Source organism: Tribolium madens, unplaced genomic scaffold (assembly GCF_015345945.1).
Source record: "Tribolium madens isolate multiple individuals breed KSU strain unplaced genomic scaffold, Tmad_KSU_1.1 Scaffold_97;HRSCAF=244;Tcas5.2_LG3a, whole genome shotgun sequence".
NCBI classification, from domain to species: Eukaryota; Metazoa; Arthropoda; class Insecta; order Coleoptera; family Tenebrionidae; genus Tribolium; species Tribolium madens.
The window spans coordinates 6441633-6468388 of NW_025401069.1; the positions used below are offsets into that span (position 1 = coordinate 6441633).

At 29.7% G+C, this 26756-nt stretch overlaps 1 protein-coding gene across 3 annotated transcripts; it reads left to right on the plus strand.

The window, feature by feature from the left end:
• On the plus strand, positions 1 to 26595 carry LOC123014859 (pleiotrophin). 3 transcript variants are annotated; one of them, XM_044414150.1, is made up of 5 exons: positions 1 to 296; positions 7837 to 7963; positions 20439 to 20573; positions 25457 to 25615; positions 26005 to 26595. In XM_044414150.1, exons 2-5 carry the CDS (start codon positions 7837 to 7839, stop codon positions 26025 to 26027), a joined length of 444 nt encoding a protein of 147 aa, XP_044270085.1. In that variant the 5' UTR covers positions 1 to 296; the 3' UTR covers positions 26028 to 26595. The 3 variants fall into 3 exon arrangements, with proteins under 3 accessions (XP_044270085.1, XP_044270086.1, XP_044270084.1); XM_044414151.1 differs by having other exon boundaries at positions 4 to 296; positions 20436 to 20573; positions 25457 to 25609; XM_044414149.1 differs by having other exon boundaries at positions 6 to 296; positions 20436 to 20573.
• The last annotated feature ends 161 nt before the right edge of the window (positions 26596 to 26756 follow it).

Here is a 26756-nt window from a genome sequence, read left to right on the forward strand (position 1 = left end):
CGACAAGATCTTTGGCATGATCGCAACATTTTGAGGCAGCCTCAGTCGGTCCTGGAGGCCTGTCGCGCGCAGAGGGACGGGCGGCGGCGGCGGCGGTATATCCTGGATCCCCGCCCGCTGTTCTCGCCTGTACAGTGATCAATAGACGTCTCTTCTGTGCTCCGCTCTCTCAACACGATCGCGGAACTCAGTACCCACTCTCATCTCATCTTCGTTTGCTTCAGTCGGCGCTGCAGTGACTTGTGGTGTTTCTTGCACATTTCGCCGATTTAACGCGTCTTCCGACACCTAACGAGGTAAGTACCACCCCATTTCTCTAATTGTTATTTCATCAACGATGCGACGAAGACGAGAAAACGACACTAAAAACATCGACGAGCAAACACCAACCCTCTCAACACTAATAAACGCCTTCGTCAATGCTAATCACTCAACGTCGCCTTATCTTGTCTCAATACGCCATTGTTTGTTGTCTCAATTTTAATAAAATTGGACTTTTTAAATCCAAAATCTTGGATGCATAAAACAGAATATTATATTAATACCAGACCATTTTCTCACGCTTTTGTTTGCAAAAAAGATTACTGTTAGCCATTTTGGGTCAACATCAATGTCCAGATTACAACAAATCGAATTGATTTATTGTTCGAAAGGTTTTGCACAAATGTAATTAATTATACAAATGATTTGTTTAATTGTCATGTCCGCAAACACTTCAACAAATCCTCGCTATTTACTTTATTTCTAAAATCTGTTCTAAAATCACAACTTTTTGTGTAGTTAAAATAAGTTCTAAAATAATTTACAAGGCATTTTTTTAATTAAAATTTAATTTTTATGCAGATACTCATGCACAACCTTTATCTTTGTGTAACCAGACCACTAAAATAATCAAAAATTATTAGTTTACAAACATGGCGAGTTTGTTGGTGTTGCGAGCTTTTTGCAAGGTAATTGTTTGATGCGAGTTGCAGGTTTAGTTTCAAATTGATTTAAAATCGTTCCACGAGAGATAATGTGGAAATCTAAAATGAAATTACTTTTTTTGGAAAGATTCTTGTTTTAAGACTTTATACGCAAATGTTTGTCGTTGATTCGATTTTTATTTATTGTGCGATGAAAGCCGGGCCAAAATATGATAATATGAAAAGGCCGTAGAATTTTTAAATTTAATATTCAAATTTTAATATTACGAGCGTTCGCACTTATTTGGTTGGTTTCACCTCAGTATTGAACGTTTTACTTTTATTAGAATTATTTGAATCATATATTACATCGAATACACCCCAGCTGCAATTTCGCACAATAAATTTTGTTTCTGAAACCATTATAAAAAGATCATAAAATGCTTTTAAGCACACTTTTAAATGCAAGATGTATAATTTTAACTCAAGTACGACTAAACTGTACAGGGTGATTCATATAATACTACGAGTTTTGAATACAACTCGTTTTAATTATTGATAAATAACTTGATTCTTTAAAAGTAACATTTTTTTATTTAAATCTAATATTTTAGATTGCACTTAATGTTAGTAGGGAATCAACCTGTAAAAAAATGTTTTGAATACAACTCGTTTTAATTATTGATAAATAACTTGATTCTTTAAAAGTAACATTTTTTTATTTAAATCTAATATTTTAGATTGCACTTAATGTTAGTAGGGAATCAACCTGTAAAAAAATCGAAAAAATAAAAATTGTACACTTTAACTTACTACGTAGGTATTTAGGTTTTACATAAAAAAAAAAAATTCAATTTTGACAATTCAATTTTATCAATGTATTTTTTGTGGTAAAAAAAATAATACAATTTTATAGAAGATGATTCAAGTGTACGTAATTATATATACAATGTGTTTCAAAATGATTTTTATCTAATCGTCTGTCGAATTTTTTCTCTACTCTTTTTGAACCAAATAGTTCTGTCAACACTGACAGTTGTCAATCGAAATAAATTAACGTTTGAGGTTGATTAGATTCAGTATTTTTAAAAGAGGCATTTTTTATTTTACATGGTAATTCCATAGGCGACTAGATGAAAATCATTTTTAAACACGTTGTATAACAACGACAGATTTTGGAGTTTTTTAAAACGAATAAATTTTGTCTTTGTACTTTACTCAAAGGAATCAAATACATGCATTTACTTTTAATAAGTATTATTATTATAAAAAAACTTTTTTATAAAGTAAAATGCCGTTAATACTTTCGAATTGATATGAGCATTTTTTAAATGTAAATATTGTAGAAGCTTAACGCGTTTACATTTGAAACTAGAATTGTTTATATACATATTCGTACATTTTAATATCAGAAAAACTTTTTGTTTATTTAATTTGGTTTTAATTTTAATTTAATTTAACCGCAATTTGTTGCTTCTGTTTTGTAATATTTTGAAATTCACAAATTACTCCTTCGTTATTGCTCTTGATGAATTTAAAGCACTAAAGCATGCGTGATTATTATATGTTGGAATTTATTTCTGGTTTAATTTCGATTAAACCAACTTTAATATCGTTTTGTGTGTAAACAAACTGCATTCATGCATAAAACAAATAGAATTTACTTAAACTTGTTTGTATGTTTGTGAAGATGAAAGCTGCAACTTTACGTACGAGAACGTACAACTTCTGAGAATGAAGTTTTAATATAAATTTTCTGAATTAATTTTCTAGTTTTTTATAATCATTAATTTGAAATTTCAAATAAAATATGGTGCCATAGTTAGTAATGAATCATTTGTAAAATATTCAAAAAACCATAGATAGTCACAGTTGCGTTCGACAGCGACAAATGATATTTGCATTTGTATTAGCGAAGAAGACTAAATTACATTTTTCTTTTACATAACATTCGTCTCTGAGACTGCATATCAACAAACAATAAATATTGACTGTAGTTTTCAAATTAAACAATTCGTGTAACATTTTTTTCTCAGAATAGTTAATAATTCATTAATACTAGTTAATAATTCATATCTTATATTAGAAAAACTTTGAAGATATATATTTACATTTCCATAATTTGTTTAAAAAGTTCTCAAATTTGCAATATAAACTTGGGTATCTCTACATTTAGTAACAAAGTTGAGGGAGGACCGCATACACGTCTTAAAACCAACCAGCAACCTAAATCACGTTTTACTCATCTATAACTTTAAATTGATCCAAAAGTTAGACAGAACATTCTACAACCGCGCTTTTGCGTTATAGACTTTATGTAGGATTTGATGAGGTTGGTGGTATTTATTACAAAAAACAAGCTATTGTTCTGCTAAAGAATTTAAATTATTTGCCTCAGGTACTAATAATGTAAGGTGAAGAATTATTATGTAAAAAATCTATAAAAGTAGTTAGACAATTATTGGCGTGATCTGTTTTTAAAAATTCTTTGGATTATTAAAAGACAATAAAAGTGGCCTTTTTATTCAAGATTAAAAAAATGCAAAGAAAGAATGTAGTTATTTTAAGACACATTTTTTCTCATATAAAAAAATTTCCATATAAAGCTCAGTTAAACTTAAAAGTAAAGTTCTAAAGTGATTAGTACAAAAACGGATCTTATGTGTCAGAAAAAAATATTGCGTTACTTCTTGCATATATCTAGCATCCAAATTATGCTTGAGTTTTTGTTAGTTACACAAAACTGATATTCCAAACTGCTTTGAGGTTTGTGGTTTACTTATAACTGTTCTAATGTAAATTTGCTCGGTACGTATTTGATTTTATAGGTAAATTTGAACTCTATAATTATCTGCAGCTCAAAGCTTGAAGCTTTCGAATTAAAAATTTGATTATTTCAATATTATAAAAAAATGTATTAAAGTTTTTAAATATGAATTGAATTTACTTTTTATTCTTATTGAAGCTATTGCAATAAAAGTTAGTTTTAATTTGTTTCTCTCATTTTTATGAGTTCTGTGAGGAAGAGTAGGTATATTCGTTTATATGTACCTATATAAAAAGAAAGTTTTTTAATTATGCAATTTATTGTTTCATTTCCTCAAAATATCAGGTAAAAATATTTTAAATTTAATATTAATTATTATAAACGGTTACATAAAAATTAAGATTTTTGGTGTGTTCGTATTTTTCATTAATTTTATTTTTGCCAAAAAATTCTTAAATCTGCACCAATGTGTGAAAATTCTTAAAAATATACAGGGTTTCTCTTCTACAGTACTACGTCAACTTTAAAATAGGAGTAATAACAAAACAAAATAACAACAAAATAAAACATAAGGTTAACAATTTTTTACAAACAATTTTTTTTATAAAAAATATGAAAGTGAAGAATGAAGAAAAGTAAACCTTTCATTGCATGACTTATTTGCAATATAACACACTTGTAGGCACAATAGATAACCATTATCTAGGATTTTTAGACTGTATAAAATGGTAAGTTATAATTATTATAAAACAAATTTTACTTGGCAGATGTACTGTCTGCCATTTGCAGTCATTAAAAGTGGTCATATAACTTTTTTTTTTAAATTATGTTTGTATATTTCCTGTTATTAAAAAATAACAACCTTACTGAGACATAATATGAATTATTTTTAATACAACATTACATTATTTAAAATGATGGATTTATTAAAATTCTGAATTATTTGTCTGAAGATGATAAATGAAGCAATCAATCACTTTCGTCAGGACAGCTTATTTATAAAAAAAATTCTTATATTTGAAACTTCAAATTTATTTTAATCATAACATAATTACAAACTAAACAGTAAAATAACAAAACTTTGTTTTTATTTTGTGTTTCTTTTTTTTAAGTTTACTTCTTAATGTAAAAGCTAAAGTCGATTAATATTATACCAAATTTTTCTCATGTATAACATTTATTCTTCAGCGACATTAATTCTAAACTTTGATATACCTTAACATCAGAGCAGCAATAAACGTAAAATTGGATAAGAGCATATAAATTGTATGACATTTTTCGACATTGCATTATAAAGTCGAGTCTTAAAGAAGCATTTTACTACACTTTTATCTAAAATACCAAACTTAAAAGTTTTCATTTTTATATCACAATGACATTAGCAATTTCTTTATCTATATTAAGTTATGTTAGCCAATATTATAACTGATTTTATACCACGATGAATATAAAGTTTGTTTTATTGAAAAACAAAAAGAATCTTTCGGTTTATTATGTCTTAAAAAGGCTTTTAATAAACGCAATATATTCTGGAAAAGCAGATTTGTGCGGTGCCAGGTGGTCATTTTTCCAATAGATTTGGGAAAAATGTGGCTTGGACGGACATAGGAACATAAATCTGGCACAACTTTTAATAAATAGCTTGATTTTGAAGGGTCATAATTCTTGTTGTCATAATTGGCAATCATCTAACGTTGGCCTTTTATATGGATCTGTATTACAGCTTACGCACGTTCGCGTAGGTGGGTACATTCCCAAAGTTAAATGATAAAAATTTGAGTCATTTATTATATGAACTACCTTTTTACGCTGAACTTTTTCTCTATCAGGAAAACTGATTCACGCGAAGGTTGGTATTAACCAAAATCCCTCTCCTACTTAACAAGAACCGGATGTAATCAGTTGCTGAAATTTACTCAAACTGTTAATGTTATTAGGGAAGTAGACACCTTGCGATTCTCTTGCAGAATGTATGCTAAATTTCCAAGCTGTTGCAGAGGAAAGTAATTGTAACTGAGTCAAATTAAATATACTGCAGAAGTCACAAAGTTCTAAGGCATCGTTTTTCACGACTTAATTATTGTTTCTTATTATTCAAGTTAATAAAGTTTACGATTTACCAATTAAAATAAATTCAGTCAGTGACGTTGTCACGCCTTCAGCTCCTATCCTTAAAATTTAGGAAATAAACTCTAATTAATTCAGCAATCAACTTGACGTCAATAAAAATAACAATTTTATCAAAAGTTTGCCAATATGAAGTTATTTTGAATCAAGTTTTTTGAAGATTTTTTATCGCAGAGCATTCGTATGGAAAAATTTGTCTCTGGGTGTACATTACCAGTATTTGCTAATGAAATTTTACTTCCTAATGAGAAATTATGAGGTTGCTTTAATTTAAAATGGAAATGGATTTGGCGAGGGCGCCACTAACAGTATAAAACAGCGTCGAATATTGTTCACAATAATTAAAATTGATTCAATATATTAAAGTTTCAAATATCGTAAAATAAACTTTAACTAATTCCATTAAATGCTAATTTAATGTTTATTAGACCTTTACTATTTTTTGAATCAACAAATTTTATAAAAAATGGAATTACATTTCGCAGATTTAAATTCTTTCAATCACATTTATCAAATCTGTCTATGCTTGTTACTAATGTTCTCGATAATACTTTCTGTCAGAACAAATAAATGGTAATTACTAGGCATCAATATCAACTAATAAAAATTACGTTTTGACAGCAATACAGCCAAACTTGAATGCAAAAAATATTGATTCATTGTTCATGAAAATTACAATATTTCACCATGAAATAGCTACTTTTCATACCCCAAGCAATAACAGCTATTTATTGCATGCATTGAAAAAATTGGAAAATGTTGACACAAAATTTGAGGCTCGTCAATTTTTATATATTCTGTTCATAATTATGCTTTTGTCTCTGCATTAGGTATTCAATGTTGCCAACTTAATTTCAAAGTCACAGGCCTTTGTGATTAGAAATTTATTGAACAAACATTTTTATAAGACAAAGATTTCTTTTCCTAAAGTAAAAATAATGTTGTAAGCAGTGGGTGATACCTTTTGTAGCATTTTTAATTTAATTTTAATAAACACTTTGTCTGCATCGTGAATAATTTTAAGTAGTGAAAACCTCGTAATTTTCTAAAAGCTTTTTTCTTGTACTTTTTAATTAAGTGGCTAAGAAAGCTTTTGCAAATACTTGCTTTGTTGATATAACCAGATTTTTACAAGACTCCGCGTTAAGTAGAAAATGCTGTTACATTATACACCTCATTCAGTATAAAATATTTTTTAAAAATTTTCTGTAGGCTTTAATTATTTCATGCAACAAATATCTCGCCCATCTATTTCAAGAAAAGTACAGGTGTTAAGCGCGCCCTTTTTCCATCGATTTTTTATTAAAAATTTTAACGAAGCCCAGCGCCCGGTTGTATAATATACGCAAATTGCTTGGAAGCAAAATATACTAAAAACAAGGCATATTTATTACCTAACATTGGTGAGCTCTTGTAAGTACTTCTGAAATATACCGCATCCGCAAATGAACTGTTTTACATGCTGTTCCAGCAGCGTTTCACTGAAATAAATTAGGCCGCTCGTAGATATGGCTGTAATTGGGTAGAAGCTGAGTTATTGATGAAGCAAAAAATGAACTTTGCTACTAATTTACACGAAATATACCCGGCCATTCAGGTGGATATATATCAATTATTTTCATTTGATTAATGATAGAGGAAATTGCTGCACTCGGATCTAAAGACATGACCGAATTTACTGCCAAGAGTACAGACAAAAATAAAAGATTATTTATCTCGCCAGTGCTGCAACATTTGCAACAAGAGTAATGACCATAACACCACATCTCTATTTCGGGCGGATCCTCTTACTTATAAATTTAACAAAAACCTAAATAACTTCTACTAGTCACAAAATTTGAAAAATGAACTGTTTTCAAAAATTTAAGCTCTATAAAGCATATATTGTTTCCGGATTACTTTTGTGTTTGAATGGCGGCCAATTAACCTGCCGAGGTTGAATTGAGGGCTTTAGAGCAACAACAAACGGTAAAGCGTATCTCTCACATACACAAGCCGTTAATTAATACTTTTGTAACTCATCTTTTGATTTTCCAGATGAAGTGGTTAGCATTATGCGTATTAGCCGTCGTATTGATAACTCTGGCTGTGGCAGACGGAGAGATATGGGAGGAAGACGACCATGAAGTGCTTATCAGAAGTGAACGAGGAGCCAAGAATCGTGGTAAGCCTGGCTTATAGATAACTGTTTTTATTCTTCATTTATTCTTATCGAAACTTTCATAAACATTGACATTATTTATAAATTTAACCCGATTATAACTCGACAAATATTGGTAATTAATTATGTTACTTTATTCGTGTTATGTTTATTATTTCGAGTTTGCGTCGAAAGTGATAAGTGGTCCGGAAGACGGGGCTATTTTTAGAACGCTTATCGGTCGATGGAAGCAAATATTTTGTGTCAGCAGCGTTACTTTGCAATTTTTCTTAATTATTACGAAATGTAAATTGTTTGGCCCGGCGCATCCACCAAAATTGTTACAATAATTTTAATGTTTTAGTAGGTGAACGTTGCTAATTTTCCAGTTTCAGTTTACTTGGTTTAACTGAGGTTGCTAACAAATTGTTTAATACAGCGAGTTATTAGAATGCCCAAAGGCCTAGATTATAAACCCCACTTAATGCGAAATTTCTATCATAAACTTAAGTACTGTAATTTCTATAAATTAACTCCATAAAACTGTCTCGTAAACTTTATTTTGACATTAAATATATCCTAAATTCTATGTTAATATTATTTTGGGTTGTTTCCTATTTTCTTAGTAATTTTAGAAACAGTTTATAATAAGAATATAAAGTTAGTAAGTAATTATTCATAAAAGTGTAAATAAAAAGTTTATCCACTTGGGTGCACTTAAAACAAAGTAGTTGAGTACATTATCGTAGTTTCTATAAAAAGTTAAACGTTTTTTATATCCATTTTTTTAAATCTAGACCTGAAAATCATTAAGATCAATAGTTTGAAATATTTAAATATTTTAACAGGAATAATTTTGGTATTATATTATGTAAAAAGAGTACCTATCCACTGTTACGTTTCTTTTTTTTTCCAATTTCTGGATCGCAAAAGTCTATTTAGTGTTTGAATGTATGCATATTTATGTGTGCAAATGCGCAATTTTTGTTTGTTTTGAAATAATGACATCTCTCCGGCGCGGTTTTTTAATTGCTTTCGCGCTGTGATAAAACTGTCAACTCAACGCATTTCGTCTTGCATATGCATGACAGGAACATTTAACTTTTTGATTAAATAATAATTGGCAAAAAACGGTCCAAACATATCGAGGCAAACAGGACATTGTTGGCTATGATTCAAAAATAACATGAACAAACACAATATTCCTCCTGCTGAACGGAAAAGGAAACAAAATGAAATGAAGACAATTACAGGATATCCAGAACAGCAATTCAACCGATACATATGCGTTATTTATCACAGTTTGTTGTCACCGGGGATTCAAGCTGCGTTGCTAAATTGCCGAATCGGTGAATAAATAGGAAAAGCAACTAATAAAAACGATACGAGATAAATCCAATTGGTAAAAGGCCGAAAAATCCTCTTCCGAAATTGTTTTCTTTGCAATTTACCGTATGATGGAACTAGGGTGGTGTAATCAAACATCCGAACGAAGGTTTAAGGGACCATCAAGAATGCGATGTCAGGTTAGATACTATCTCGTACTTTGTCCTGATAAATCGTTTGACTGAGCTTCGCATCACGCCGCAGATTGAATATTTATAAATTTTATCTAGAATTGTGCTCTCACCCTTACCAAATGTATACAGGGTGCGCCAGAACTCGCGCCCCAGAGAAAAATGGTAAGATAAAAATGTTAAAAAATTCTATCTATAAAAATTTCGGAGTTAAGAGAGTTTAAAATTTGTATTTCCACTCTATTTGTTTCTGTTAGAAAAATAATTTTAAGTTTTTTTGCAACAGTCTATTAGAAGAGGAAACGAAGAAGCTGTATCCTAAATTGTAACTCTATTCAATATTATTTGTGGCTTTTATTGGCAAAATTTGTGTACTTTTACTAAATAATTGTAAAAAAACATTTACAAGATCATCAGTATTATTAAATAGACATAAAAAATGTCAAATGTCAAAAAATAAATGTCAAATTTTTTTGACAGAGAATTTTTTAAACATTTTTTCCATGTCAATAATATTTTGGTTATCACGGATTTTATCTAGGTATAACAGCTAAGCTGCAATTATGGAACAAAACTGTGGAACAATCATTTATTTTAGAGTATAACCGACTACTTATTTTTTACCACGGTTAGCTTTTTACATCTTCTAAATAATGTTTGATAAAGTAAGAGATGCTTTTTAAAATTTTAAAGTAAAAAGCTTTTAAAAATCGTTTTGAACTTCCCTCTTACGATCCTAATCAACGTGTCACTTCTTGAAATTACAGTTTCTGGCCATTTGGCCATATTAGATTCACTATTTTGTTTTGTGGTTATTCGAGTATGTAATTAAGCCGTATGTGCAAAATATTTGCACAATATTTGGATAAACTATCCTGGATTTTAACAAAGTCTCTATTGCACGAGATATACTTGCGATGTATCGTAAGAGGATTTTAAAAAAAAAATTGTGGTTTATGGTTCATGATTCTCTTTAGTAAGATTAATTGTAGTTGTAATTTTTTCTTATCCCAATTATTTTTTTTTAATGTTTTAAAACATTTTCTATAGGATTCCTGTCTGGGGATTTTTCGAGTCAACGTAGAATTGAAATTCTCTTGTTTTTGAAGAATTATCTCACTGAAATACTTCTCTTTTATTGGTCGATTAACAATTAACCATACTCATAGACTTAATTAAATTAAAATTATTTCAAGAATTTAAAATTTCAAAAGTGAGATTAATTATTTGGCCAGTAACTGTTCGTACAGTTGAAGACAAAATACTTTGGTCGTCACTTTTGTGACACTTTAATGTAAGTCAAGCTTTAACGTTAAAATGAATGACAATTTCAAATTATTGACAGCTATTATATTTTTCTATCAAAAATATGTACATACAACTTGTCAACTATGATTGACAGTAGCTAAAAATAAGATTAACAGTCCTAAAGCATGCTTTACAATTTAATGTCACTCAAGTGACATTAACGACCAAAGTATTTTGTCTCCAACTGTATTACTCAAAAAATCAAAGGTTATTGAAAACGTTCAATTTTGAAATTAAATGATTATACAGCGTGTCCGGAAAGTCGCGCACTTCCGTGACATTGTATCATTGGGCGATGCCCTAGATAACAAGAAAAATGTTTTAAAAAAATTTCTAAAAATTTCGAAGTTATGAGAGTTTAAATTTTGCACTTTGACTCTGTTTATTTCGGTTGGAAAAATAATTTTCCAAGTTTTTTTGCAAGTCTATTAGAAGAGGAAATAAAGAGGCTGTATGCTAAATTGTAACTCTGTTCAATGTTATTTGTGACTTTTATTGGCAAAATTTTTATACCTTTACTAAATAATTGTAAAAAAACATATACAAGATCATCAGTATCATTAAATAGACATAAAAAATGTCAATTTTGACAGATAGAATTTTTTAAACATTTTTTTCATGTTCCTGGTATCTTATCTTACTTGAAATTTTTCTCTGGGGCGCAAGTTCTGGCGTACCTCTATATAAGTAAATTTTATGCAAAACCGATGCTTAATAATTACAGGTAAAATTTTAACTTCAAACATGAAACAATTTACAGTCACGGAATGGTGTTTAATCACATGAAACATTGATTTTTATCCATATAATTAGATTGAAAATCGCACGATTGCAGAGTTGGATATTTATTTGTCATTGCACGCCCGTCCTATATTTTCCACTTTGTATTATAAGCACGTCCGTAAATTACTTTTTAAACTAATACACAGATTTAATAAAAAATTGATGGGTCATAAATTAAAAAAAAACATTAGCAAAAGTAGCAACAAAATTTTATTTTAATAAAAACTGCTAAAATCACCCTGTAGCTATTTATGGTGTGTTTTAACCTGATACACATTTTTTCACCGTGTTTCAGAACTTATGTTGATTAATTAAACTTGATGTGTTACATTTTCGTTATTATAAGCCTCTAAAACTACATACTATAATGTCAACCCAATTTGACTAATGGTATGTACAAAACTTGTAACAAGCTTTAAAACTCCTGTTAACTATTTTTATACAACTCATATTGTAAATAATATTATTTATAAACACCAATTAAGCAGCCATTTCGAGTGCATTTTTGCTTGTATACATACTTCAACTTTAACTAAGAGTACGCTTCACTGCGCTTTTCATCCACGACAAGCCAGTTTATGAAGTTGCAGTCTCATGTGTCACAAACACTAAGAAATTTATACATAGTTTTGACCAACGAAAACCGAAACTGCCGTTATGCAAGGGGAGTTTTTGGAACAACACATAAAGCCCTACTGAGTACCATTAGGCGTGCTTATGTTGCAGGGTATTGTCCCCAGAGGTTAGAAAGAAAGCATACATACCAAGTTTTATTGTTTTATTTATGTTCACAAATTGCTACTCAATCGAGAGGTCAGCTACACGATTGTTTTAAGCGAAAATTGTTCTTTCGGCAAGTATTTAAATATTATATTAAAACTGAAATCACTATCAGTCTGTAGGAGTGCAGGTTAAGCAGATTTGGTAACATACACTTATGCAAAAAACGACTCTTTGATCTAATCTAAACTGAGATCTTGCAAAAACGTTATTGCGTACATCCAATTTAGACAAGAATGTGTTTGGGACTGAACTGTGCTTAGCAAAGTTCTGCTTAATCTGAATTACTAAATGTTTCAACAGCAAATTGATGGAATCTTATATCCTGTTTTAAATCGCAACATTGCAACAACGTTTTTGTAGTTAAATGGGTACAAAAATAGTCTATGTAACTCTCTTTGAAAAAATATGATTTTTTATTTCGTAAAAAAACAACAACATTGGGATTGTTGCCCTTTTTAGTTTTACAATAATATTGAAATTGAAAAATATCTGAATAAAATCTGCATCGTTTTCTTATCAATTGTAAAATTTAAAGTATACAAGGTGATTCACGAGGAATAATGAGCCTGACCAAATTTTCGATGTAACCACCATAACTTTATTATAACATTATTCCTCGTGAATCACCCTGTATATTTAGAAAAGAATTTTATTCCAAAAACTAAAAAATAAATATATGAGAATGAAATAACATTAAAAAAAATAAGTTCAATAAATAAATAAAAAAGCTCATACGTGCTTAAATAATAAAGTTATATTTTTTAGTGTGTTGTATTTCAATAAATAAATCGATTTTCATTGTTTGCTAAATAGAACAAATCATTCTGTACTTCAAAATTAAACATAGTCTTTCCTAGGCCATGTTAATTTAATACAGTTTTTGCAAATAAAAAATTATGGATGAACTTTAGTGACAACTTAAATTAAATTAATAAATTTTCGTTAATTTGGAATATTTTGAAAAAAAATTGTGGTTAACTTTTATGTACCATTTTTTGATTATCATTATTATTAATTTAACGAGATCAAATGTAGCGTTAATAACCGAGCTTTGCAGCTCCAGCCTGGAGGCTTTAATCATTATTGATTACTAATGTAAGGTTTGACATCATATTACTAATTATACGGCGAAAATAAACAAACTTACTAATAACGAAATAAATTAATGAAAAAATATTTTTATAATTTTGACAGAATATTCTTTTTTCGTAATTCTGTTATTAAAAGGTCAATTTTTTTTAAATTGTTTTTTTTATAAAATTCTGTAAGTATCAAATGCCTATATTAATGATCGTTACTTCTATAAATAACATCACTTCAATATTTATCCTTCTGAATATGTTCCTAGTCACTAAAATAGAATATTTATTTTAAAATTGAAAGAATTTAGAAATTCTTTGTTTTGATGAGTGTTTATAAAACTACTATTTTAGGAAAATGTGTTTATTTAAAAACATTTTTAAAAGCTTGTAACCAAAATTGCTACCGCCGACGTATGTGATGAATGAAACTAATTGTACTTTAACTAGACAAGAGATATTATTTACACGACCACTAATTACACTCCGTAATTAGAGGTAATGAATTAATTAGAATACTTGTATACAGGGTGCGTCAGAACTCGCGACCCAGAGAAAAATTTCAAGTAAGATAAGACACCAGGAACATGGAAAAAATGTTTAAAAAATTCTCTGTCAAAAATTTTTGACATTTATTTTTTGACTTTTGACAATTTAATGATACTGATGATCTTGTATATGTTTTTTTACAATTATTTAGTAAAGGTACAACAATTTTGCCAATAAAAGCCACAAATAACATTGAACAGAGTTACAATTTAAGATACAGCTTCCTTGTTTCCTCTTCTAATAGTCTGTTACCAAAAAGATTGGAAAATTATTTTTGCAACAGAAATAAATAGAGTCAAAGTGCAACATTTAAACGTAAAGTCTGTTTTTTATTTAAATAGAAAAAAAAGTCAAAATTTTGGTGAAAAAATTGGTAGCAGCTTGTCTCCATAGCCACAAATTTTGTTTGCTCTTTGTTTTTGTCCCTAGAAATTTTGTTAAAAAATTATGGTTATGTGTTCAAATTGAGATGTTGTCAAAATTTTGACTTTTATGAATCTTGTGTGCCTGTTTGCTCTTTGAAAGCGCTATAATTGAATACCTGATGACAGACATCATTACCTAAGGTCCAAAGACAGAATTCAGTGCTAATAATTTTGATAGAAACACACTGCAAGTAAGTACAATGTTGTGGACAAAAATGAGGTTCTCGCTACAAAAACTTTGAAGMAAAAGGATGTATATACAGAAAAAAGTTATTTAGCAAAAGATACAAGTAGGTATTATGATGATTGGCAATAAATTTTCTATAATTTATTGAAATGAGGTCAAAGTTGATGCATTTTATAAATTCTTCTTCAGCTTTAGTTTCAAAATTGTGATTTTTACAACTCGTTCCTCAAAAACGATGCACAAGACACTAATTTAATTGCATTCTTTCCGAGCTTCTTTCCCATTCATGTTTATTTGTGTTCTTGTCAATTTCTTGCTAAAAATTGGGAATGTTTAGCAAACCTGCATTACAAATTGCGTCTACATTTTAACGGRCCCTTTTTCTAACTTTCTGCTTGCGAACTATTCGTGTCCAAATGTCTAAAAACTGTTAGCGCTACTAAATTTGTTCCTTTTTTGGTGTTTCGTTTCTAAATTTTCTTAGACGATTTTTGTGTTGACGTTTAATGACATTGTTTTCAAATTAATTCAAAAAACCGTAACTGCCAACTTCCTTTATTAAAATTACCATGGATGAATTTACTAGTGGTGCCAACGTTAAGACTGTTTGGCATTTCCATTTAAAAAAAAAAACAAACTTTAACTGGTGTTTTGTTACACAGTGTAGTTTTTTCGAAGTTTTCCAGGGTACATAAAGTTTTCATTTTTGGATTTATAGGTACTTTATCTATTTTAATATTTGAATTTTAACTTCATGTTTGAGGTTTGTAATTTTTTGTTAGAAAGTTGGTATACCAAATGTAATATGACTAAATAAATAAATTCCAACACAAGAGTTTTAAAAATTAATCTAACTTTGAATTTTTATTTAATAACCTTCCGTTTCCAGGAAGCATACGAGTATTTTACTTTGCCACTTAAAATACGCATTAAGGTCAAAATTTATTTTAACTGGCAAGAGTGTTGGTTATGTATAAGGAGCTTTCAGACTGCTATTAATTTTAGATTTAAAAGATGTGGAAGTTGTGTCTCCTGAATTATAAATTCCTTATTATCGTACTTGAAATTGGCACTTTCAAACTTTTACCAAGATAAAATATTTTTGTTGGATAATAGTCCTAATAGCGGCACAAGTTGTAACTCGAGCAAAATTTATGCGCCAGTAACAATTTGCATTTCGAAAGTTTATTATTATTTTTTCCCACAATAAAGAAAACTGGAATGTAAGGATTTATAATGCGGTATTTGTCTAACGTTCCTGCTGCTTAATATTTAGGCAACATTCATCATATAACCCCTAAGCGCTGAAGGATTGTTGTGGATAAAAATTGTTACTATGCAAATTGCGTTGTAACTCTTTGCGTTTCCCTATCTCTTTCCCTTTTGGTTTGTCAGCGTCACACAGGATAATTCCACTGTAATTAAAATGCAGTTAGCTTTGTCGTTTCCTCGTTCCGGTTTCAAGCGTTACTGAATAGTTCAAGATTACAGCGAACTATTTAACAACTAACAAAACAAATTATTGCAAGTGAGCTTCACAAATTAGGAAATTGATCTGTTTCCTATCTGCGAGAGGAAGAGAACCAAGTTGTTACAACCAGCAATCTTATGTTATTACTTGCAATCTTAAGTAGTTATCTTCAGATAAAATTCACGACTTTTAGAGTACATTATTGCTGTTTTGAGCTGCTACAGCGAGCCTCGTGGATTTATTGCAAGCACGCCCTACGCCCATTTCTACTACGTCCGTTCAATATAAAGTAGAAAAAGACTCTAACACGATTTTCAGCAAAACATCATTTTTATTTCACAACAGTTTTGACAACCGTAATAAAAAATTGTCGCTAATTAAAACCACTTAATAAAAACTGAAAACGTTTTTTCGCGTTAAATGCTAATTAAAGGTAGAATTTTCTACCGGAATACAACAGATCATCAAAGATTTAATTAGGTGAAACAATTTAATTAACGCGGAACAAAATTTCAGGCGAAATAAAAACCATTTCTGTTTTATTTTTATTCCTGTACCAAACTAGTATATTTTATATTGCTCTCCACCATCTGAGCGTTTTCACCGCTTCTGAAATTGGAGCAAAACTTACAGAATTGCGCTGAAACGCCATAAATCAAATTGGAAAAGGCGTTTTCACGCAGAAAAACAAAGTGAATTTTAATGATTATGTGCAGAGATTCGTTTGTAATTAATTATCTCCGTGCTAGAACACATCCTCGGAGTTGCTCTGTAATAATTCGTCTTTCGTGCACCACGCAGATTGTAATCTATTTTCCTAAACGTAGAACGATACTATAAATCTAACCCCAACTTTGGCCGACCTACGAGTTCTATTTGCAAATGTCTTAATAAAACTCGGCTTTGCCAATATATAAAAACGGTGACTTCGAGAGGTTTCTGTTTACCAATCATTTATGGGAGGGAGAGGAATTTGGACCAGGCATTAATAAATTTATAATTAACATTTTATGTCTTATTGCATAACAATGTGTTCCTACAACGCAGCGTGATCTTGTCGTTATCTACAGGATGGTACATTGAACCTGCTAATTAATTGTCTGCATTATTAGTGTTCTATAATTGACAGTGTTAGGATGTATATGCGTCAATTTTATACTAATTATGTAGTATGCTAAGTGGTAGTGATAACAGCAAGCCAAGAATATTGTTTATGTATTCTAATAACCATCAAAATTAATTCTGAATGCCTTAACACAAGCTACTAATTATTCCAAGTGGTAACATATGTTACATAGTAGTTTGCAGTTTATATGTATACACAAGTTTTGAAAGAACTTTTAGATAAATAAGTTTTAAACAAGCATTTTTACAGGAAAAAAGTTAATTTTTTAACATTACCACAACACGTAAATTTGAAGTCTAAATATATGTCAAACATTTCGAATATTAAAATTTATTTTGTAAATATTTACTTTTAGCCCTCATTAAAACTACATAAACAGCTGAACTACTTACTATGTTTTAGATTTAATTTTGGATCACTATGCACATCCATTTGTCTTACAGGAACTTTGCTACAAAAATTATTTTTCCATAATCGTTTGTAACTGTCCTACTTTCTTTTTATTTATTTTTATTAGGGTATTTTCAATCAGAGCCTGGGAGGGGGTTTATATGTCTCAGTCTGTAAATTGAATTTTTATGGCCTAAGGCAAATGATACATTGTTTCAAAATTGAATTTTGATTATTGGGTTTATTTTTCTTTTTGTTTATTAAAGTCACTTTTTAGAAACAAAGGATGGAATTTTTATATTGAAGAGTTTAAATAAATTATTTATGATGACTTTTTTTGATAACACAGAGTTGTTTGATTTTACATTTATATTAACTCTAAACTTCACTTTTTATGATATGTGTATTAAACCCAGTTTATTGCAAAATATGTTTATTGAAGTTTTACAAATTAATCTAGTTTATTTCTGCATTACCAAACGCATAATTACAAAATAATTTAAATCACAGATTGGTTTACTTTATCACGTTTTATTTTGTTGGTAATTGCAGATTACAAGTCATTTGTGACGTATACTTTTATGAAACGAGATAATTTCAGTATTTAGCACTCATTAACCACACTTGAGACAACAAAACGAGTACGCTATGTCGTTGAGACATTACGAGTAATAACATTTAGGATTTTCTTTTGCAAGGAAAATATAAATAGAAAAATGTTCTGAACATGTTTACTTCAAAGCGACTTCCAATAACAATACAACGTTTGTGCACACTAAGCCAACATAACAATTTTCGTGACGATTTGTTGTTATTGTCCAAATCAAAAAGAAAACTCTCTTAACATCATACATATGTAAATTCACACACTAAGAAGTTCTTTTTATTACGTATTTTATTTTATAAAATGTTAGAATAAACATATTTGTGCTCGAAAATCGTTTAATTGCTTTTCAACGTTATTAATGCATCAAAAAAGAAAATAATGAATATACATATGAGGAACCCTTAAAAACTTTTTCATCAAGTTTAATTTATGCAAATATGTAAGAGGTTAAAATGTACCTTATTCTTTATTCACATCAATTGAGAATATATTAACAATGACGTATCATGATTCATGAAACATCCGACAAATCTGTTTCTTCAAGTTTTGTGAAACTTGATTAACTCATATATAGAATGGGTAAAGAGACAAATTTCATGAAAATCAATAGTAAACACTTAGTGACACTTTAACCTTTTTGTACCGATTTTGGAGTTCCCAGACTCTAAAAAATATGTTTGATTCTTCTACTCTTCTTATAATCTTCTACTCTTATTCATTTTGTGTTTAAAAGCAGATATTAAGAAAGAAAGTTTTAGCTGATAGTGCTGGCACATCTTTCATAATACAAATGAAAATTAGAGCAACCATTGTTTGTACAAATCCATCGGTGAAAAGAGCCAAGCTGTGTACTCAAATGTAAAAAAGTAGTTTTGTCATGTTCCACTGATGTACTTCCTTGATTTATCAGGCTCTATAATTAATTATAGCTGATATTTTTTGTCTATATTTTTTTTTTAATTAGGTATAACTAATTTTTTTTTAATCATACAAACTATTGAATATGAACCAAAAAGTCATGATTCTCATGATTTCTTTTTTTCTTTTCTGAATGACACGTCCGGAAATGCCTTTATACATTTTAACTTTTTTTTAATATAACTTTAAACACAGGACAGAATCTTAAAAATTTTGCTGTTTTCCAAATGTCAATTTTAACTTTTTAAATACTTTTTAAATACTTTTTAAATACTTTTTTAAATACTAAAAAACAGCTTGAAATGCTTTAAAATTCAGCACAGCTTCATGAACCAAAGACAAATTTTAACTTTTTTAATATGGCAGAATATTTAAAATTTATCTTTTTTGCCAAAGGGGAATTGTTAAGTCAAAAATCGTAAAAGATAAATCATTTGGCAGATAATTATTTTAAGACATAATTTTCTGACAAATAATTTCCACAACCTTTACCTTCCACTGACCCATTTCACAAATTTTTAAAGTGACTGCTTTTTGGATTCCAATAATTAAATTTGAGTTTAATTTTAAAAGTTCTAGATTTACTTTTAAATTGTTAGGTACAACTCTAATTGCGAAAATGATTATTGGTATTATTTTGATCTTTTTCATGTTGCAAGGATCATATTATACTTGGAAATTTCTGTTTCATAAGTCTTCTGGATGTTGAGTGTGTTTGAAGCTGCAATGTCAATTACAACTAGGAACGCATGTTTATCATTTACTGTTGTTATAATCAAAAATCACATATTTTTGGTAAAATAATTTTGAAAGTAAATTTGCAGTTATTTTTTATAAATTTTGAAAAATAATTTGAGAAATAATAAATTAATCAATTAATTTCAATCAATTAATCAATTAATTAATATTTTAAATTTTATAAATACTTCCTGTTGCACTCTGAAAATCATAAATTCCAATTCCGACATTCAAGTAGCACCGAATTTGAATTACTGATTGTAAATTTACACAACGCACAAAAAAATAAGTTTTCTAAGAAGTTTCACAGTTTTAACATTGTGTATCGTTTGTATAAATTAGGCAGATAACCTAGAATTACCCCAAATGAAGACTTCTATATTGACTAATTTATCTAAAATTAATTTTTAGAAGATGATGTATTTTTATTGTGGAAAATTTTTAGACACAATGGTTTCATCATAACTTATGCAACACATAAACTGATTTTGAATAATCTAAAGGTGCAGCATGCACCCGACGATTGGAATTAATTAATAATATCTTATCATGAATTGCAAACATTGAATTGCAGTTGATATTGTCTTATTTACCACTATGTGTTTTGACTTTCAGAAGAATGCAGATATGGCAAAGGAGCATGGTCGGAATGTGACTCGAAGACCAACATGCGTTCGCGAACGTTGACATTAAAGAAAGGCAACCAGACCACATGTGAATCTACGAAAACCATTCAGAAGAAATGCAAGAAAGGTAATTACGCCTTTAAGGCAAATAATATAACATTCTAGGTATGTCGTTTTGAATCGCTGTTAAGAACGTGCGCTGAATATGTTTTATTTACAACTCCAAATTATACAGACACCTTAGACGGTGACGAAGAGCAACTTTTTATAAAAACTGCTTCGGGTAGTTTCAACAGATGCGCTTTATTTTTGTTCCTTTCAAAAAAAAAATTTTTCTGATTTTTAAACGACTTGCTTAATATTAATGAGCGACTGTAGATGATGTCCAGTGATAAATTTTGCCCCATTAATGGGAATGAGCTAAATTCTCACATCATTTAATCAAAAAATGTGCATTTAGTTAAGCACAAAGTTAACGGTTTTTTTATGGAATCTGTAGTAGTCTGTCCACTTGGAAACGGTTATACTAATAAATTTGGAAACGTTTTAAAGTAAGATTCACAGTGTACGGCCGCTGTGTGTAATGCAATTTATGTTTTATATATTATGTTAAACGCTAAATCTTGGTATATATGCAGAAGCATTTTTCCCTAAAAATAAAACTCAAACTCCGTCTATAGCTCGCCGTTGAAAGAATCTGTCGATATTCAAATTTATGATGCTTTTTACTTTATAGCACCCGATCTAAATCTATGATACGGTAATCAAAGTTTAGGGATACCGAAGGGATAACAGTCTCTGCCACCGTTATTACCTTATGTTCTGTTATAACTTTGTTGTTTATCACAAGCAATACTGTTGGAAAACATATTAAACCAATTACTGTAAAAAGGAATAATGTGTCACTACAATCACTAACTTGTATGAAGGCTTTGCATTAGTTGGTGTAAATGTTTAATAGATGGAATTTTGAGATCTTTAAGATCAATGAAATAAAAATTAGGCGAAATTATCTCATCTTTTAATGTGCTGGAAATATTTCTCAAGAATTTATATTATATAAACTCGTTTTCATATTAATGTGCACCGAAGTAGTCGTTGAAAGGGATCATTTTAAGGTGGCAACCATGCGAAAATTCAAACAATCCTAAACTCAATCTTCCCTAAAAATTATTTTTTCAAATAAATGTGTACTCCATGTAGCAAAAAATAGTTAAAATTAACAACGTAATCAACATAGGATAGGAAACATAAAGATTTTTGTCATTATTGATGAAATTAAATTTGTTTTGAATGACATTAATGACACTTTTTGTGTAAATCGGACTTTAAATTAAAGATTCATTTAAATTAAACTTCTACAACCTACTTGATGCACATTAATATGAAAAAGAGTATAAGTAGCCGATTTTGACAGCTTTTTATTTTTATTTTTAAAGCTAAACTTCCAGTCAATATTCGATTTACATGCATACAACATTTATAAAGCAAAATCTCGGCTGAGAATGTTATTTTTATTTGTGCTGATAAATTTGAAAGGGGTGTTTTTAGTCTGCTAGTTTCCCCTTTTCTAAAAATAACATCAAGACTATCCCAATAAAAATGTCACATGATCGAACAAAATTTATTACTTATTTTTAATTCATTTTTACAGAAAATAACACTTTTATAACTCAATAGAATAATTCTCGTGATAATATTTATCTCGTAAAGCGAAGTTACTGCTCCATTTCGTTTTAAACATTTTTTTCTTATATGGCAATTTTAAATTACTTTCTCAATCCTTCTTTCATCTAAAATAAAAACTTCAATCTAGCTAGTGCGAAATTGAATTTCAAAAGAGCCACAGTTTTTTTAAGTCAAATTATACTCAAAATTTGTTTTAATTTAGTTTTTATGCTTGTGTGATTTGCGAAATAAAGCAAAATAAAATACGGTCCAGTACTAAACTTTTTAAGAGTTGTAACTGTCTTCTTTATTGGAAACAAAATTGGACATTAAATCGTTTTATGTTATTTTTAACCTAGAAAGAGCGGTATTGCGGTTTAATTTTTATTTCAGCTTTATTTTATTTTAACTGAAAGAAAAATATCAAAACTTTAAAATTGTGAGACTCATATACGATTTATTAGGTACTCCAGGGGATTCGTAAACAGTTCAATATTTTTTGATCTTCACTGCAGTATTTACGTTTCTTTCTTTTTTTTAGCATTTCCACTGTCGTCAGTCTTATTCTTGACATTTTTCTTCTCTTTGAAAGAGGTTCTAATTTCATCAGAAATACATTGTTTCGGACGCTTTGAATCATGTATGAGAAAATATAGAATTTTTTTAATTGTAACAGATGATGATTTTTTTCTGAGGCCGTCTGACTCGTTGATTCACAAACGTGAAAACAACATCAGTTGGGAATAAAATGAATCCAAAGTAAGTGAAATGAAATTTCGTTAGAAGAATAGTTCATCTGATGGTCACGTCGCATTTGCGAATAAATTTTAATTTGTTCCGTGTCGACAGAGATAAGTCATGTTGAAGATAAATTTTGTGAGCCTCGCTTTCAAACTCTTAAATGCTTCTCGTTAATTAAATTTTATTCGATTTCGTAACGAATACCTCCCCTGCTGATGAAATTTGCCATTCAAACGCCGTTACTGGCTTATTTACCACAAAAATTTCACGAGGCAAAGGGTGTTCAACCCGACATTTTAATAGGGTAAATTCTATCAAGGCGAAGGATTGTAACACAAAACTAATCTATTCGACAATGTACATACGTTAAATACTGCTAATTCGGCCCCTAATTCTACAATACGACTCCTGCAGATTTATTAAACGTGTACTGAGCTCCTTTTAATGAAGGATCTTCGCCGTATGTGTAATAATTTAATTTTACATTTACTTTAATATAAAAGCAATTTCGTGTTATATAGCAGGAAAGTTCCACGTTATAAAGTTGTAGCAAAATGAGTTTCCTACTAAGGGATGAACGTTTCCGCATGTTACCTATAATGAAAGAAAATCTACGATATTCAATAACGAAAATTTAACGGTTTCGAAAACAGGAAAAAACGTCCCAATGTCTCTTTGATCTTTTGCGTTCTTTTCTAGGGCGGATTTTCTAAACGCACCTGCTTATTGATTTTCTTTCTTATTGCCATAACATCTATAAATCTGAGCAATCTTTGTGATTAACTCAGATTTTGCTCCACCCCAGACTTAGCAATAAATTTGTTTGCAGGCCTCGTTCCGTAGCAAAATTTTTATGTACATAAAAAACCTATTCTTTTTATTCGCGGACAGTCTAAATTCCCTGAATAATAAAAAGTCGAAACTTTATTAATTTGCAGCGTATTGTTAACGGCGATTCCACTTTTAATTTAATTTTTCATTTAATTATTGATTTCATCTCTTGTCGAAGTGTCTTTATTACCACACCTGTGAAAGACGACAAATTACCAGTGTGAGTACGAAAAAGTTAAAATAAAATACTAACATTCTTAAATTTTGCTTATTATTTCACAACTACTCTGGATAAAATTTATACATAAAACATGAATCTAACATATGTATAGAGAGCTTTTTTTCACAATGAAAATGGAGAAAATGAACATTTTATTGTCAGTTTCTACATTAATAACAAATAAACAAACTAATAAAAACAATCGCTTAAAATATTGATCAATTTCTACTTACTAATTACGAGAACATACATGCAAGTTGTTGAAGGAATATTAACAACATTAGCATCAATGTTTTATTAGGTACATAAAGAAATATGTACAACATCAGTTTAACAATCAGTTTTAGTTTAGTTTTGTGTTGAAATAATCCTCCTGTCAACATAGCAAGAATCAGCTACATGACACAAAAACAAAATTTCGTCATCTTGAATATTTTTTATGAAAAAATTCATGTCTTAGTACCTATTACTAGTAATAACAAAAGAAAAAATAATGATTGTGATTTTCTCCAACGGCACATTTCGTTAGTTAACATTGAAATAACATTCTGCGAGGTCCATTTTACGTGCTGAAAAGAAGTATTACAACAAAAAGCAACAATTTTCTTTTCAAAAACCCAATAGTTATCAACTTAAAATTATAAAACGTTTTCCTGTAAAATCTCGAATCAATTATCAACTTAAAATTATAAAACGTTTTCCTGTAAAATCTCGAATCTGCTTCTGGTGGTTGAGGAGCGCCACTAAAGAAAAACGCAAGCAGAATAAGTCTTTTTTTTTTCAGTTGTAAACAACCACACTGTAATAATCCGAAAACAATTTTTGTTTCCACAAAAAGCTGCTTAGATTACTACTTACTACTTAGAAAAGTAACTAATTTGTGTACCTACTGTAAATTTCGAATAACTCACCAAATTGTTTATTTTGATTTAATTCCTGATCTCAAAGACGCTGCATAACACTTATAACAACAGTACCTCGAAAATTACATTTGGTACAGATTTTATCAAAATCACTAACACAATATCCCACGTACACCTCTATTTGTAAACAGCGGTAATTTGTCACAAAATGGGGTAATTTTTAGTCAAATTAACCAAACGCAAACAATATCGCTCAAACTCGGAATTAAAACTGCAATAGGTACTCGTAATTGTAGACGAGAACGCGTTTATCTCTCCACCCTGATCGAAATTCGAAAAAAAAGGCCTAAGTAAATCTAGAATAGTTCATATTCATTCTGATAGCTACAAAAAAAATCTTGTTTTATTTCAATAAAGGTAACAAAAGGAAAAATCATGAATGTAATTTTCTTCAACGGCACAGTTCGTTGTTAACATTGAAATAAGATCCTGTAAAGTCCATTTTGCGTGTTAAAAAGAAGTTTCTCGTTGCAACCAACACTTTATATAAGTGATAAAAGCGAGCTAGTAGATTTGCGGTCGAAAAAATGGCCCATTTACACCTCTCACTGCTATAACCGCGATAAATCTTTTTCTTTCGTAAAATTGCCTCTGCAGTACCTAATATTTAAGTGTTAAATCTTTCAGCGTGTCGATACGAAAAAGGAACCTGGGGCGACTGTAACGCTCAAAGTTTGATGACGCGAAACGACAAACTGAAACCCAACAGTGACGCAAGTTGTGAACAGAACCGGCAAATCACAAAAAAATGTAAACCTAAAAGCGTCAAACCAACGAAAGGTAAAGGTAACAGTATCGACCATCTTCATCTCCATTTTATTTAGTTTGAGATTTCCGTTTAGTTTAGCCGCTTTTATATCAGCTCATACATTATTCACTTTATTTTAAAAACTTGCTGAAGCTATTTATGTATTTTCCATGTTTCGCTGCACCGCTTGATTGATGATTCATGGAGTAGACAGTAGACACGCGCGATTCTGGAGAATTTCTCTTAATCTGCTTAAATTCAACAAATTATTAACCAAGTGTTTTACTTTGAAGTTGGGTTTATTACGTTTAAGTTTTTAAGTTACCCTAATTTGCTTGTTTCATCCCATCAACAACATTCTTAATGTCTGTTGTCTGTTTACTCCTTGTGAGATCATTGCATTAATGAAATTATCTCGGTTTTTCAGCCACTCGTCGCAACAGGCAGTAGAAGAGTGTGGACATCTAGGATAAAATCATTTTCGATTTATAGCAACTAAGTAATTCATTCATCTTAATTATACTCCTTCTTTTGCCCCACTTATATGGGTGTAGATTATGGGCCACATATAAAAACCCACATTTAGTTGGGTCGTTCGATGGCTGAAACTTACTAATGTCGCTTAGTAATCTACACCTATAAAGACCAACCAACCACTCTTAACCATTAACCCTCTACGGCCCACTGCCAATAAAATCACAAAACTGATCTTTCTCATCCCTTCAACTGACCACCCTCATTACCTAAACAATGTAAATACCACCACAGGGTTAACTGCGGAGGAATTTACGTTAATTTCAAATGTATAGATGTTTGTTGTAGGGTTGTACAATAGTATAATCATCGAAAATATGTGTGTAATTGTTACAGTTCATTTTAATTATAATATTTTCAATTATTATTTTTCGTATGTAATATTTTTTACTTAACTATAAATGTGGATGTGGACTTAATCTAACATAATATTATATCACTGTATTTGACACATTCAGACAAAGAAATAAAATGTTTAACATTATGCTAGTTGTATTTTATTACTCCTTTAGCTTGCAAGAAGAAAAACAAAAATAAAAGATTTGAAACACTTGGATTTTCCTCTTATATGCACTTTTTTGTGAAGCAAAAAACCCATAACTCAAACTTTAAAAAGACAACGAGAACATCAACAATGTATACAAA

What these genes read in the sequence shown, in the direction of transcription:
- LOC123014859 (XM_044414149.1), top strand. Translation starts at nt 7,837, where the DNA reads ATGAAGTGGTTAGCATTATGCGTATTAGCCGTCGTATTGATAACTCTG. An exon ending in ACGAGGAGCCAAGAATCGTG is followed by an intron (nt 7,964 to 20,435) that starts GTAAGCCTGGCT and finishes TTTGACTTTCAG; the next exon opens with AAGAATGCAGATATGGCAAA. An exon ending in CAAACCAACGAAAGGTAAAG is followed by an intron (nt 25,616 to 26,004) that starts GTAACAGTATCG and finishes TCGGTTTTTCAG; the next exon opens with CCACTCGTCGCAACAGGCAG.